Source organism: Mustela erminea, chromosome 6, assembly GCF_009829155.1.
Source record: "Mustela erminea isolate mMusErm1 chromosome 6, mMusErm1.Pri, whole genome shotgun sequence".
Classification (NCBI taxonomy): Eukaryota; Metazoa; Chordata; class Mammalia; order Carnivora; family Mustelidae; genus Mustela; species Mustela erminea.
This window is the reverse complement of record NC_045619.1, coordinates 98,102,001-98,117,907: the sequence shown is the minus strand read 5'-3', so window position 1 is coordinate 98,117,907 and position 15,907 is coordinate 98,102,001. Positions and strand designations below refer to the sequence as shown.

At 35.2% G+C, this 15,907-nt stretch overlaps 1 protein-coding gene across 10 annotated transcripts in view; it reads right to left on the bottom strand.

Moving 5' to 3' along the window:
- The window catches only part of USP15 (ubiquitin specific peptidase 15), a 114,685-nt gene that overhangs the window by 81,531 nt on the left and 17,247 nt on the right, over positions 1-15,907 (bottom strand). For all 10 annotated transcript variants that reach the window (XR_004287032.1, XR_004287031.1, XR_004287033.1 and 7 more), the window contains exons 2-3: positions 14,201-14,328; positions 1,336-1,466 (exon numbers count right to left, since the gene is read on the bottom strand). Coding sequence is in view for 7 of the 10 variants with exons in the window: in XM_032348841.1 (XP_032204732.1) it covers positions 1,336-1,466; positions 14,201-14,328 (259 nt within the window). In the remaining 3 variants the exon portion in view is untranslated. The remainder of the gene's footprint in view (positions 1-1,335; positions 1,467-14,200; positions 14,329-15,907) is intronic.

The window sequence follows — 15,907 nt, the reverse complement described above, 5'->3', positions numbered from 1 at the left end:
CCTCTTTCAAAAAGTAATGCCAATGAAGTTGTTGGTTGGTCTGTTTACCATACCAAATACTAGTACTGTATAATATGCTACCTTTATTAAGAAAAAAAAAGTACATCATTAAGGTTAAAGTAATACAGGTTAGCATATTTGAAGATATTCCAGGCATAGATTTTCTTTTATGCCAGGAATAAAGTTCTTCTTCTAAACAGTTTTAGAGCTAAACACTCAATCCTTTAATTGAGCAAAACATTCAATTCTCTAGCAACTATAGGTAAAATAGGTTACTTTATATGTATAAGGCTAGCATTTCTAAAAGACAGAAATCCTAATTTTGAAATGGCTATAAGAGAAGGCTGAGTGAAGTTAAGGGTCAAAACTAAAATGAACTAGGGCGACTACGTGGCTCAGTTGGTTAAGCATCTGCCTTCAGCTCAGGTCATGATCCCAGGGTTCGGGGCTCAAGTCCCCCAGTAGGCTCCCTGCTCAGCAGGGAATCTTCTTCTCCCTCTCTCTCTGCCCTTCCCCCCTGCTTGTGTTCTCTCTCAAATAAATAAAATAAAAACTGAACTAAATCAAAGGTACACTCACATTCTATTTAGAAAACAGAATTGAATTCTATCCCTAAACCATCAATACATACATACAAATCATTAATATAACTAGTCTGTAGCAACAGTTCCAAATAAATCCATGTATGGTTTGGTCTACTAGAGGTTTGTACCCTTGTGTTACATAACTTGACTTTTTAATTGTTTCTGTGTGGAAAAACCAACACAGATAAATAATTACATGCTCAGAGATCCTGATCCCCAAACCCTTCCTTCTTTCCCTTTCCCTGCCTGATACAATTAACAAATACTTATGTAAGACTGACAGATCTACTTTAAACACTTAGTGTTCTGCTATAATGATAACATCCTCACTTTCATAAATGACTTTTTAGTTCCAAAAAGTAAAGATATGGATAATTTTTAATGTTTCTAAACTATAATTGTAAAACTTGCAGTACAGTGGTTAAGAAAAGAGGTTGCCTGAGTTTCAAAATTGATGTGACTTTCTCTATCTCTGTCCTCATTTCCTCATCTACATGAAGATAATAATACCTACCCTATAGAGATTCCTGTGAGGACTAAATTAATAATAATGTATAATCTGCTTCTAACAGTGGCTAGCAAATAGTAAATCCTCTATAGGTATTAGCTATCGTTATTATACAATATGAAAGTAACATCTTGATGGTCTTTTTCTCTTAGATATTTGATGAGGATTTGTGTCATTAAACTATAACAATAAAATGTGACTATTCAATAAAAATATTTTTATTCACTTATTCTAAATATGTACCTTTCGTGCTATTGGTTCCTGACCTTCCATCAAAGTGTACCAGCTGACAAGTTTATTCCAGCCCTCAGTTGGCAACAGTATGTAATCTAATTCATCAATAAGATGTTCCTTAAGTGACTGGGCATCACCATCTGCAAAAGAAAAAAGTAAACCCAATAAATAAAAAGAAACAACAGTTCATGAAATACTTTAGTGTAAATATCATAAATTACTTAAACTCATAGAGACTAATTTAAGTATTTAAATGAGGCCTGAAGAAAGCTCTGAAGTTCACATATAAATCTACATTTTCCAAAATAAACTGTTGCTTTAAAAAGATTCAATGTGTACCAGTAGTCAATGAACAGTATTTAAAGACATAATTTTTTATTAAGCTCTTAAAATAACAAGGGATCTGAAAGAAGAGCATTTCCCAAATATTTAAAGTAGAAGATCCCTCACATGGTAACAGTGGTCATTCTAGTAATAGCTGATGAAAGAAATTCAGGGGCAAACTAATAACTTTTTACAATGACTCCAAAGCACATGGGCTGGGAACCATGAGGGAAATCACAAAAGGGCATCTTGTGAAACAAATTATTCCAGAAGGCCCATCATCTAGATTTCTCCCAAAATCTAAAGTGGAGGAAGTTGTTCAGATGTGGTTCTAATTCTATGAACATTTTCAAAATTCTGGTTAAACCAAAAATTTAGTGCAGGGCAGGCCAGAGATCTAGAAGCAATACCATGATATACCTAAATGACAGTCCCAATCTGAGATTCTGTTATTATCTTTACCTGAATTTCCAAAGTACAGAAACAGATACAGTTAACTGAGTTATATACAACATAAAGAAGATTTTCTCAATTTGAGTCAGTCTTAAATTATTTAACATGAGAAGCAAAATTGTTCTCAGTAGCATCTCAAAAATGAGAGCCCACTATTTTTTTTTTTTAAAGATTTTATTCATTTATTTACAGACAGAGATCACAAGTACGCAGAGAGGCAGGCGGGGGTGGGGGCAGGAAGCAGGCTCCCCGCTAAGCAGAGAGCCTGATATGGGGCTCGATCCCAGGACCCTGAGATCACAACCCAAGCCAAAGGCAAAGGCTTTAACCGACTGAGCCACCCAGGTGCCCCGAGAGCCAACTATTCTTAATTAGACATAACAATACAAATCAAGAAGCATAGAAAATTCTGAAAGGATTGAGAGAAAGTTATTTATTCCATCTAGGATCAATCAATGGGTCAGAGAATTACACTAAACTTTTTTTTTTTTTTTTAAGATTTTATTTACTCATTTGAGAAAGAAAGAGAGAGAGAGACAGAGAAAGCACAAGTAGGGGGAGTGGCAGAGGAAGAGGGGGAAGCCGACTCCCTCCTGAGCTGGGAGCCCAACATAGGGCTCAATCCCAGGACCTGGAGATTATGACCTGACCTGAAAGCAGATGTTTAACTATCTGGGCTACCTAGGTGCCCTGAATTACACTAAACTTTGAGAAAACTTTCACATAGAGCAGAAGTGATAAAACTCTGAATTGTATAATACAAACTTCAGTAGCCGATACATTCTAAGGATTAATTTTTAAGTTCGGTTTCTTAAAATCTTAGCAGTAATTTTAAAATCTTGTTGGGGAAGCTGATAATTTGGAACATATTTTTAGAGCCTGCTGAAGGTGAAAGAAACTTACATATTCTAAACCCCTATATGCATCATATTCTATGAGACATATTACAGTAAACAACCATGTTATCTCAGTCAGTTCTCAAAACAATCTTTAAGCTAGGTATCTCCATTTTAGATTGGAAAATACTTTTAGACAAACTGAGTAACTTGTCATACATGCAGAAAGTTGCATGGATCACACATGCAGAAAGTTGCAGGTACTCTGAAAAGTGTTATTAGAAAACACTGCTATCTCAGGTGACTTTTCAAAACAATATTATGAGGTAAATATCTCCAAATTAATTAGTAAGCAGATTCAGGTATTGATTAACCTGCTGAAGGTTACACATAGAGAAGATCATAGAAACTGGATTCAAATACAAATTGGTTTACTCTAACATCCACTTTCTTCCTACTATTAACAGACTACCTTGAAGAAAACTTAGGAAAAGAAAGAAGAGTCTAAAAATTAAGACTTTTACGTTGTCTTCCACAGTTTAAGAGTTTGGGTAAAAGACTTTATTATATATCAGAATCCAATAGTAATTTTATATCTAATGGCAAAATAAAACAATTTTTTTAAAAGACTTTATTTATTTATTTATTTGTCAGAGAGAGAGAGAGAGAGAGAGAGTGAGCACAGGCAGACAGAGAGGCAGGCAGAGGCAGAGGGAGAAGCAGGCTCCCTGCTGAGCAAGGAGCCCGATGTGGGACTCATCTCAGGACCCTGGGATCATGACCTGAGCCGAAGGCAGCCGCTTAACCAACCTGAGCCACCCAGGCGTCCCCAATCAGTTTATTTTTAAGAGACGAGAATACCCCTAACCTAAACACAAAAGAGCTCCTATTTGTTACTTCTGCGCTTAATGATATATAATTGATATAGAATAAACTGCACGTATTTGAAGTGACAGAACAATGCAAGTGTGAAACCATCACCACAACCAAAATGATATATCCATCCCCATTCAAAGGTTTCCTAGTAGTCCTTTGTAATCTCTCCTTCCTGTCTATCCAGGTTTCCTGTCCTATCCCTAGAAAATCACTATATTGTGCAACTATAGACTAATGTGCATTATGTAGAATTATATATGAAAATTTTGTCTGGATGAATAGATAAAGAAGAAGGGATACACACATACACACACAGAGAAAATAAGGCAGCCATCAAAAACCTGAAAACTTGTTATTTGCAATGACATGGATGAACTATAGGGTATTATGCTAAGCAAAAAAGTCAATCAGAGAAAGACAATTATATGATCTCACTGATAAGTGGAATTTAAGAAACAAAGGCTCATAAGGGAAGAGAGAAGAAATAAAACAAGATGAAACCAGAGAGGGAGACAAACCATAAAAGACTCAATCATAGGAAACAAACAGAGGTTTTCTAGAAGGGAGGTGGGTAGAGGGATGAGGTAACTGGGTGATGGACATTAAGGAGAGCATTTGATAAAATGAGCACTGGTATTATATAAGACTGATGAATCACAGGCCTGTACTTCTGAAACCAATAATACATTATGTTAATTAACTGAATTTAAATAATGCTTAAAAATTTTTTAAAAATAAAATCCAATTTGTCTAAAAAAATTATCTTTTTCTGTTACTACAGGCATTTTCTTGGATCTTATAAAAATTAGATGTACTGTTTTTGTTTGGCTTCCTTTACACTGTATAATCGTCTTGAAAGTCATTGTTTTTATGTATCAACACTTCATTCCTTTCAACTGCTATGTAGGATTCCATTATATGAATATACTATAATTTGCTTATCCATTGAGCTATTGATGGGCATTTGGGGTTGCTTCCAATTTTCTCTATTACAAATAACACGGCTATAAAGATTGTAAGTATGTATAACATGTATAAGTATTCGTGTATGGATGTACACTCTCATTTCTTTTGGGTAAATATGCAGGAGTGGATACTGGTTCCTCCAGTAAACTCATGTTTAGCTTTTCGAGAAATTTCCTGATTATTTCATTTCCAAAACCAGTGTATTAAAGTGCCACTTGTTTCACATCCTTGTCAACACTTGATGTTGGTCATTCTTTTAAATTTTACTCATTTTTATATACAATAGTGGTACTTCATTGTGGTTTTAAGCCTCATTTCTTTAATGACTAATGATGCTGAGTATCTTTGCAGTTATGCAGTTTTAAAAACCGCATTTTCTTTGGTGAAGCATCTGTTCAAATCTTTTGTCTACATTTTCCACTACATTTTATGTTATCTTAATTTGGTTTTGAGAATTCTTTATTTGGCATACAAGTCTTTTATCAACTAGGCGATCTGCAAGTATTTCCCCCACACTGTGGTTTTTCTTTTCTTTTCTTTTTCTTTTTTTTTAAAGATTTTATTTATTTATTTGACAGAGAGATACACAGTGAGAGAAGGAACACAGCAGGTGGAGTGAGGGATAGAGAAGCAGGCTTCCCGCCAAGCAGGGAGCCCAACGTGGGGATCGATTGCAGGACCCCAGGATCATGACCTGAGCTGAAGGCAGATGCTTAATGACTGAGCCACCCAGGCATCTCATCTTCTCATTTTTTAAAAAATCATTTTTTGGGGGCACTTGGGTGGCTCAGTGGGTTGGGCCACTGCCTTTGGTGTGGGTCACGGTCTCGGGATCCTGGGATCGAGTCCCACATTGGGCTCTCTGTTCGGTGGGGAGCCTGCTTCCCCCTCTCTGCCTGCTGCTCTGCCTACTTGTGATCTCTCTCTCTGTGTCAAATAAATAAAATCTTTAAAAATAATAATAATAATAATTTTTTTATTATGTCATGTTAGTCACCATACAGTATATCATTATATAATATATATATGTATATATGATATATGTATATATTATACATATATCATTATATATCAGTATATCATTAGTTTTTGATATACTGATTCATTGTTAAGTGTAATGATTACTGATTCATTGTTATAATGATTCATTGTTTAAGTATAACAACCAGTGCTCCATGCGATACATGTCCTCCTTAATACCCATCACCAGGCTAACACATTCCCCAGCACCCTCTCCCCTCTAAAACCTTCAGTTTGTTTCTTGGGAGTCCACAGTCTCTCATGGTTCTTCTCCCCCTTTGATATCCCCCCCTTCATTTTTCCTTTCCTTCTCCTATGGTCCTCCATGCTATTCCTTATGTTTCACATATAATTGAAACCATATGATAATTGACTTTTGTTTGACTTATTTCACTTAGCAAACCCCCTCCAATTCCATCCATGTTGATGCAAATGTTGGGTATTCATACTTTCTGATGGCTGAGTAATATTCCACTGTATATACAGATCCCATCTTCTTTATCCATTCACCTGTTGAAGGGCATCTCAGCTCCTTCCACACTTTGGCTACTGTAGACATTCTGCTATGAACACGGATGCATATGGCCTTTCTTTTCACTACATCCGTATCTTTGGGGTAAATACCCAGTAGTGCAGTCGCTGGGTCATGGGGTAGCTTTATTTTAAACTCTCTCTCTTCACAGATGACATGATACTTTATTTGGAAAACCCAAAAGACTCCACCCCCAAGTTACTAGAACTCATATACCAACTGAGTAATATGGCAGGACACAAAATCAACGCACAGAAATCAGCTGCCTTCCTATACACTAAAAAAGTAACTGTAGAGAAATAAAAGAGATCGATTTCAATTACAATAGCACCAAAAACCTTAGGATACCTTGGAATAAACCTAACCAAAGAGGTAAAGAATCTATACCCTAGAAACTACAGAACACTTATGAAGGAAATTGAAGAAGACACAAAAGATGGGAAAATTCCATGCTCATGGATCAGAAGAATAAACATCGTTAAAATGTCTATGCTGTCCAGAGCAATCTATAACTTCAACACCATCCCAATCAAAATACTAATGGCATTTTTCAAAATACCCTAAACAAACAATCCTAAAATTTCTATGGAACCAGAAAAGACCCTGAATTGCCATGGAAATTTTGAAAAAGAAAAAGCCGGGGGGGGGGGGGCATCACATTGCCTGATTTCAAGCTGTATTACAAAGCTGTGATCACCAAGACAACATGGTACTGGCACAAAAAAACAGATAGATCAATGGAAATGAATAGAGAGCCCAGATATGGATCTTCAACACTATGGTCAACTAACCTTCGACAAAGGAGGAAAAAATACCCAATGGAAAAAAGACAGTCTCTTTAATAAATGGTGCTGGGAAAACTGGGACAGCTATATATAGAAGAATGAAACTCGACCATTCTCTTACACCATACACAAAGATAAACTCCAAGTGGATGAGAGACCTTAATTCACGTGAAACAGGAATCCATCAAAATCCTAGAGGAGAACATAGGCAGTACAATGGCCACAGCAATTTCTTTCATCACATGTCTCCAAACGCAAGAGAAACAAAAGTGAAAATGAGCTTTGGGACTTCATCAAGATACAAAGCTTCTGTACAGCAAAGGAAACAGTCAACAAAACTAAGAGGCAGCCCATGGAATGGGGGAAGATATTTGCAAATGACACTACAGAAAAAGGCTGGTATCCAAGATCTGCAAAGAACTTCTCAAACTCAACACCCAAAAAACAAATAAGCAAGTCAAAAACTGGGCAGAAGACATGAATAGATACTTCTCCAAAAAGAGGTACAAACGGCTAACAGACATATGAAAAAAAATGTTCAATATCATTAGCCATCAGGAAAATTCCAATCAAAACCACAGAGATACCACCTTCCATAAGGCAGAATGGCAAGAATTGACAAGACAAGAAACAACAAATGTTGGAGAGGTTGTAGGAAAAGGGGAACCCTTTTACACTGTTGGTTGGAATGCACATTGGTATAGCCACTTTGGAAAACAGTGAGGAGGTTCTTCAAAAAATGTTTTTTAATTCTTTTAATAGTATCACTTATTACTGATCAAACAATTAGTGGCATAAAGTTCATTCTTTTATCAATTGTGCTTTTTATATCACATTTAAGAAATCATCTTAACACAATGTCACAAAGATTTTTCACCAATTTTTTCCCTATAAGTTCTAAAGTTTATATGATCTGTTTTGAGTTTACTTTGTATATGAATCAAAATTCAGTCTGGGTGGCTTTTTGTTTTGTTTTGGTTTTGGGCTTTTATTTTTTTTTGGCAAACAGATATCTAATGCTCAAGCAGCATTTGTTTACAAGACTCTCCTCTCCCTACTGAAATTCTCTTATATCTTTGTCTAAAATCAATTGAACACATATATGTGGATCAACTTTTGGATTCTAATCTGTTCAGTTGATCCTTTCCTCACACTATATACAAATATTAATTTAAAAATGATCAAAGTCATAAATTAACAGCTAAAGCCATAAAACTCTTAGAAGAAAACATAGGTATAAATCTTGTATAACCTTGGATTAGGTGATGCATTCTGACATAAATACAAGTAACCAAAGAAAAAATATAAATTGGACTTAGAATTAAAAACTTCTGTGCTTCAAAGATACCATCAAGAAAGTGAAAGACAGGGCGCCTGGGTGGCTCAGTGGGTTAATCTGCCGCCTTCGACTCAGGTCATGATCTCAGAGTCCTGGGATCGAGTCCCGCATCGGGCTCTCTGCTCAGCAGGGAGCCTGCTTCCTCCTCTCTCTCGCTCTCTCTGCCTGCCTCTCTGCCTACTTGTGATGTCTCTCTGTCAAATAAATAAGTAAAAAATCTTTAAAAAAAAAAAAAAAAGAAAGTGAAAGACAATCTACAGAATGGGAGATAATTTTTGGAAATCATATATTAGATAAGTGGTTAGTATCCAGAACATATAAATAACATTTGAAACATAAGAATATAAAGACAAGTAGTCCAATTAAAAAGAACAGGATCAGAATAGACATTTCTCCAAAAAAATATAGATATAAGCAGCACAGATAAGATACTTAACATCATTAATCACTAGGGAGACACAAATCAAACTGACAATGAGATACCACTTCATATGCAATAGGATGGCTATAATAAAAGGACAGACCATGTGTTGGCAAGGATAGGAAGAAATTGGGAACCTTCCTATACCGCTGGTGAAAACGTAAAAATAGTGCAACTATTTTGGAAAACAGTCTAACAATTCCTTAAGTAGTTTAATATAGAGTTATTATCTAACCTGGTAACTGTACATCTAAGTACGTACTCATGAGAAATGAAAATATAAAACTACACAATAATTTGTATGTGAAAATGTTCACAGCATCATGAGCCAGAAAGTAAAAACTCAAATGTCCATCAGCTGATGAATGGATAAACTAAATGTGTATAACCATACAATGGAAAATTATTCATCCATAAAAAGGAATGAAGTACTGATTCAATCTACATGGATGACACTTGAAAACTCTGTATTACGTCAAAGAACTCAAACGTTATAGGCTATATACTATGTGATCTCATTTAGAGGAAATGTCCAAAATAGGTAAATCCAGAGATAGAAAGTAGATTAGTAGTTGCTGAGGGTTGGGGTTTTAGGGGTGACTGCTAATGGGTACAAAGTTTCTTTCTGGTGTGATGAAAATATTGTGGAATTAGATGGTGGTGATGGCTGTATAACTGTGAATATACTAAAAACCACTTAATCCTACAACTTAAAAGGATAAATTTTGTGATAGGTAAATTCAATCTCAATTTTTTTTCTCAATTTTTTAGACACCTACTAGAAATGTAATTTGGAACTGTGTTGAATCTATAGTTTGGGGGACGGGGAATTTAACAATATAGAGTCTTTGGATGTACCTACAGGATCTCTTACTATTTAGGTTTTAATTTCTATCAGCAATGTCTTCTAGCTTTCAATTTATAGAGCTTGTACATATTTTGTCAGATTTATACATATTTTGTATTTTTTTGATGTTACTACAAAATGTTTTTTTAAAATTTCTATTCATGTTAGTTGACTGTTAGCATATAAAAATACAGTTAGGTTTTTAAATAATGATCTTGGGGCGCCTGTGTGGCTCAGTGGGTTAAAGCCTCTGCCTTCGGCTCAGGTCAGAATCCCAGTGTCCTGGGATCGAGCCCCACATCGGGCTGTCTGCTCCGCAGAAAGCCTGCTTCCTCATCTCTCTCTCTGCCTGCCTCTCTGCCTACTTGTGATCTCTGTCTGTCAAATAAATAAATAAAATCTTTAAAAATAAATAAATAAATAAATAAATGATGATCTTATATCCCATAAACCAATCTCATTTATTAGTCCGTAGGAACTTTTTAAAAAAGATTTTATTTATTTATTTGAAAGAGAATGTGAGAGAGAGCGAGAGCACAAACGGGGTTGGAGCAGAAAGAGTGGCAGAATCAGCCCTGTTCAATAGGGGAGCCTGACACAGGCTCATGATCTGATCATGACCTGAGCCAAAGCAGATACTTAGCCGACTAAGCCACCCAGGTGTCCCTAGCAGCTTTTTTTTCTCTTTTGTAAATTCAGTCTAATTTTCTATGTGATCATAGCAGTCTATGAATAAAGAAGATTTATTACTTCTTCCTATACAATATGTATGCTTTTTATCTCTTCTTTCGCCTTACTGCATTGGGCAGGATACCTCCAGTAATTCCAGCTGAAGAGCTGAGTGGACACCCTTATCTTTTCCATGTCACCTGTAGGTTTTTCACAGATGTCCATTATGAGGACATTTCTTTCTATTTTACTCTTTTATCTTACATGATATGTTATCTTTTAAATACGTATTTCTAAATAACATATATATTCTTTTCATTGTTGGACTTGATTTACTAAACTTCTGCTCAGACAAGATACTGGCCTAGTGTTTTCTTGAAATTTCTCTAAGATTTTGGTATCAAGGTAATGATGGTTTCAAAGCATGGGTGGGGAAATACTACCTCCCAATTTTATCGAAGAATTTTGTAAAATAGGTATTATTTCTCCCTTAACTATTTGGTGGAATTCACTAGTGGCAATATTTGGATCTGATGTTTTCTTTGGGAAAAATCTGAAACAACTTCTGCACTTGATACAGGGCTATTCAGGTAATCTATCCTTCTGGAATGAGCTTTAGTAGTTTTCATCTTTTTCATCTAGTTTGCTGAGTTTAATGGCATAAGGTTCATAATATTCCTTTATTGTCCTTTTAATATTTGTGGATTTCGTACTGATACTACATCTCTTATGTTCCTGATATTGGTAATTGTGTCTTTCCTTTTTCTTGTAATCAAACTAGATATGTATCAATTTTATTATTTTCACAAAAAATCAGCTTATTTTTTCTTTTTTATAATTGACACATCATATCACATTTATTACATTTGTTTTGAGAAGACCAGCTTTTGGGTTCATTGGTTTTCTCTATTTTTCTCTTCTCTAATTTCTGTTCTGAACTTATTTTTCTTCTTTCCTTTCTTCTGTTTACTTTAGGTTTTAGTATATGTGCTGCCGAAGTGAGCACTACTTTAGGTTTTATTTGTTCCTTCTTATTTCTTAAAAACCAACACCACTGATTTGAGACTCTCATTTTATTTATATACTCAGATATTATATAATTATATATTAACAGAGCCACTCCAGCTTTCTTTTAATTAGTTTTGGCACATGTATTACTTTTCTGTTTGCTGCATAAAAAACTAATGTAGGGGCTGAAAACAATACCTTTTTTTTTTTTTTTAAGATTTATTTATTTATTTTGAGAGAGACAGAGAGTGGTGGGAGGGCAAAGGGAGAGGGAAAGAATGTCTTAAGCAGACTCTGCTGAGTGCAAGAGCCTAACACAAGGCTTGATCTCACAACCCTGAGATCATAACCTGAGGTGAAACCTAGAGTCAGATGCTTAGCCAACTACTAAGTTGAAAACAATACTTATTTACAATCTCACAATTTTGTGGGTTACAAGTTCCGGTGGGCTCAACTGGATCCTCTATTTAGGGCTCATAAAGCAGAAGTCGAGATGTTAGACGGGGTGATCTCTTATCTAAAAACTCTGGGGGAAGAATCTGCTTCTAAGTCCATTCAGATTGTTGGCAGAATTCCGTTTTTCATGGTGCCAGGAATGAGGTGGTCTGTTTCCTTGCTGGCTTGGGCAATGTCTCTCTCTTTTCCTAGAGGATGCCGGCCTTCCTAGTCACATTGCCTCTTCCATTTTCATAGCAAAAATGATATACTAAGCACTTCTCATGCTTTAAATCTCTGACTTCTCCTGCCAGCTAGAAAACAGTCTGCTTTTAAAGGGCATTTGTTATTAGATTAAAACCACTGGGACAGGGCGCCTGGGTGGCTCAGTCTGCCTTTGGCTCAGGTCATGATCCCGGTGTCCTGGGATGGAGCCCTGCATCAGGCTTCCTGCTCAGTGGGAAGCCTGCTTCTCCTCCTCCCACTGCCCCCTGCTTATGTTCCCTCTCTCGCTACCTTTCTCTCTGTCAAATAAATAAATAAAATCTTTTTTAAAAAAGCAAAAACAAAAAACACTGGGATACTCTCCCTCTGCCATACAACATAAATAATAATGGGAATGATATCTTATCCTATTTGCAGGCTCTTCCCATATTCAAAGGGAGAGATGATTATGTAAGAAAGAAGTCAGTAGGAGTCAGTCTAGAATTCTGCTTACCATAACATAGCACATCTTTTTCAATTTCTTTTAATCCATTTGGATCTTTATATTAAAAGGGGCACTTTCTTATATACAGTGCATAGTTATGTCTTTTTTTTTTAAGATTCTATTCATTTATTTGCCAGAGAGAAAGAGAGAGAGCATGAACAAGCAGGAGGAAGAGCAGGCAGAGGGGAAAGGAGGCTCCCCCGGCTGAGCAGGGAGCACAATGCAGAACTCAAATCCAGCACCCTGGGATCATGACCTGAGTTGAAGGCAGACACTTAACCAACTGAGCCACTCAGGTGTCCTAGAGTTATGTCTAAATTTTTTTAGCTAATCTCTATCTGTAATTGAGGATATTTACATTTAATGTGATTATTCATAAAGAATAATTTTAATCTACCTTCTTGCTGTTTTGTATTTGTTTCATTTGTTCATTTTTCCTACTTAAAATTTTTTTTAAAACACTGACATTTATCTTCATTATGCATCTCTTTCTGCTTTTTTGCATGCCAGGTAGTATCTGATTGGATCCAAGACATTATAAAATTTAACTTGTTGATTAGATGCTGGATATTTTTGGATCCCTCTAAGTATTTCTGCATTTTGTTCTAAGATACAAGGTTTGACACTTTCAGATTAGAAGGACAAAAGGATTAATTTGCTCAATTACAGTGGCAAAACACTTCTCAGTTGTATACTCCATGAATTCTAAGATTTTCCACTCTAACTATTAACACATTATTCTTGGTTCTAAATGAGCCCCAATGACTTGTTCCCTCAAATTCTTTTGGATGGTTCTTTCCTTGGCCTTGGGCAGCCCCCTCACATTCATGACCTTGATCAACACTCAGCTGAAGACCTGAGAGATACCCTCTGTATATCTCTAGGTGTCTCTGTGTCTCCTCTGTCTCTTTTTGCTGATCATTCCTATCTAGTACTCTGCCCTGAAAACGCTGGTGGTATGGGTCTCCCTGGACTTCAAACTCTTTCCTCAACTATGGGAGCTTGTCTACATGGGTTTCCTCTTCTGTGCCTTGTCTTTAACATTCTATCAACACAGTAAGCTATCACTCAAGGATCACTATTCTTTGTTGCCTGGTATCCAGTGTTTTGAGAACTGTTATTTTATATATTCTGACAAGGTCTTAGTTTGCTCATGTGGAAGAGTAAAGTTAGCCCCTCTCACTCCATCTTGGCCAGAAATGGAAATTCTGGTACTTATGTTTTATTCTCTGCAAGTGTGAGAGGTACAGAAGACTGGTAATTAGTGAGGGGTATAGAAGACTGATGTAAAAATCCAAGAATGTAAACATGTATCAATGCTCCCCAACTTAAAATAAAAGTCATGTGTCCATTAGGAAAAACAAGAACAATACAGCATTTCCCCCAAATAATAATATAGTGCTTTCTAACTTACATTCTTCACTTAAAGGGTTAAAAAATAATAAATGTTTCTTACATAATAAATGAAAAAAACTGTCATGATACAGAGTAATAACTAATTATGATAGAATAATCTGAGTTCATTAGGTCAAATCTATAATACGAAGAAATTTTTCTAATTTATTTACATTAATGTTTTCCATATTATATATATTGACTATAACATATTCAAATGAACACATTTTAAACCTGACTGAAGAAAGAAAATAATGACCTTTGAGAAGTCCAGAATTATCAATGGGTCCAGGATATACATTTTGATCTCCCATCTGGTATTTGTCCCAACTGTCAAAGCCAACATATTTTTTCCACTGTTTGAACCAGCGACTATCGACTAGGTACCTAGAAAGAGAAAAGAAATCAATAAAGGAAAATACCTGTAACTAGAGGAATAGCATAGAAGATATCAATTTTTTATATTTCATTTTATATTAAAGTACATGCCTACTTCAAAGGATTATTGAGAATAACTGCAATGTGACTTACAATCTGGAAAAAAAAATTTCACTTATACAAAAGTGTTATTCCTATTGTTCTATAAATATCTACTATTTGAGGACAAGTATTGACATACACATTAAAAACAATCCTTAACAGCACCTCTTAGAAAATGCAATAGCTATTCCATAAACTATCTGACAGTTGAACAAAAATTCAAATGGGAATCGTAAAAATGAAACAAAACAAAATTTTAAAGTACAACATATAAAGAAATAGAAAAATGTTTCTTCTGCAAAAAACTTAAAAAGACAGTATGTTTATTTTATATATTTTACTCTATCCTTTTGGGGATAAGGAAAGTGGATTATTAAAGGTTTGAGAGACTGATTATAATAATTTTAACAACAAATTTTTAAAAACTTTAGTTACCTTCTTTACCAACAAAAGTTAATAACAATACTGTTTCCATTTGTTTCTCATGAAATCTGTTGGGGCAAGCAGGGTAAGGTTTTTTTTGTTTGTTTTCAAAAGTATGGTACACCAAGCACTGTAGGCATTACTGAAATTATATTCATCTTATTTTCAAGTACCTACGAACTGACTTTTCATCAGATGACCAGTGACAGAAGAAGTAAAATACTGGTGCTCTAGGAAAGAAAACTCATAAACCTAAAAAACTTAACAAATTTATTCTGACTATATTATACCCATTATGAAATACTGCTTTGCCATGGACTCATAATTATTTTAAATTCTTTTCCAGAAACATTTTCCCCACACTTAATCAGATTCAATCACAAACAAAATCAAAGGAAAAGTTAACAAGATGTTTGAAGCCCACATGTGCATTAACAGAGGTAACCAAGTTATTTTTTGGAGATCATTCTAATGTATCTGTGCTTACTACACACAGCACTAAGCATAGGAATGAAATCCTACAGTTTTACAGTTTACACAGTAAATATCTGAAAATGTCTGAGGCAAAGGCACCAATCTAACAAAATCCCACAATTCCTAGAGAATATTCATCAGCAGTTTAATTCCCTTAAAGTGGGTACTGCAGAATTATCTACTCACTAGTATTCCAAACCTACAGTCAGGATTATGTAACTCAAGCCCCCCAGATTGTAGAATTGGAGACTAAAGAAGAAAAAAAGCTCAGAGACTATCTTAAGAAAACCTTATTTTTAAAATAAAGAGATTAAACCAGCAGTAGCTTTACATATTAAACAAAATAATCCTTAATTATTTATCACCCACTAAACATTTTTAAGACTCCTTCCTGTGATTTAAACAAAATATTCAGATATTTCATTTACTTTATTTGCAAATTAATGTCATACTATGTGGCCTTTCCTCAGTTCCATCTATTTTGTTTTTATCATTGTGCCAATTTCATCATCTATTTATTACTTTAATCTTGATTTTGGGGGGGCAAGTTCCCCCAGCTTGGTGTTCTTGCAAATTGCCTTAACTATTC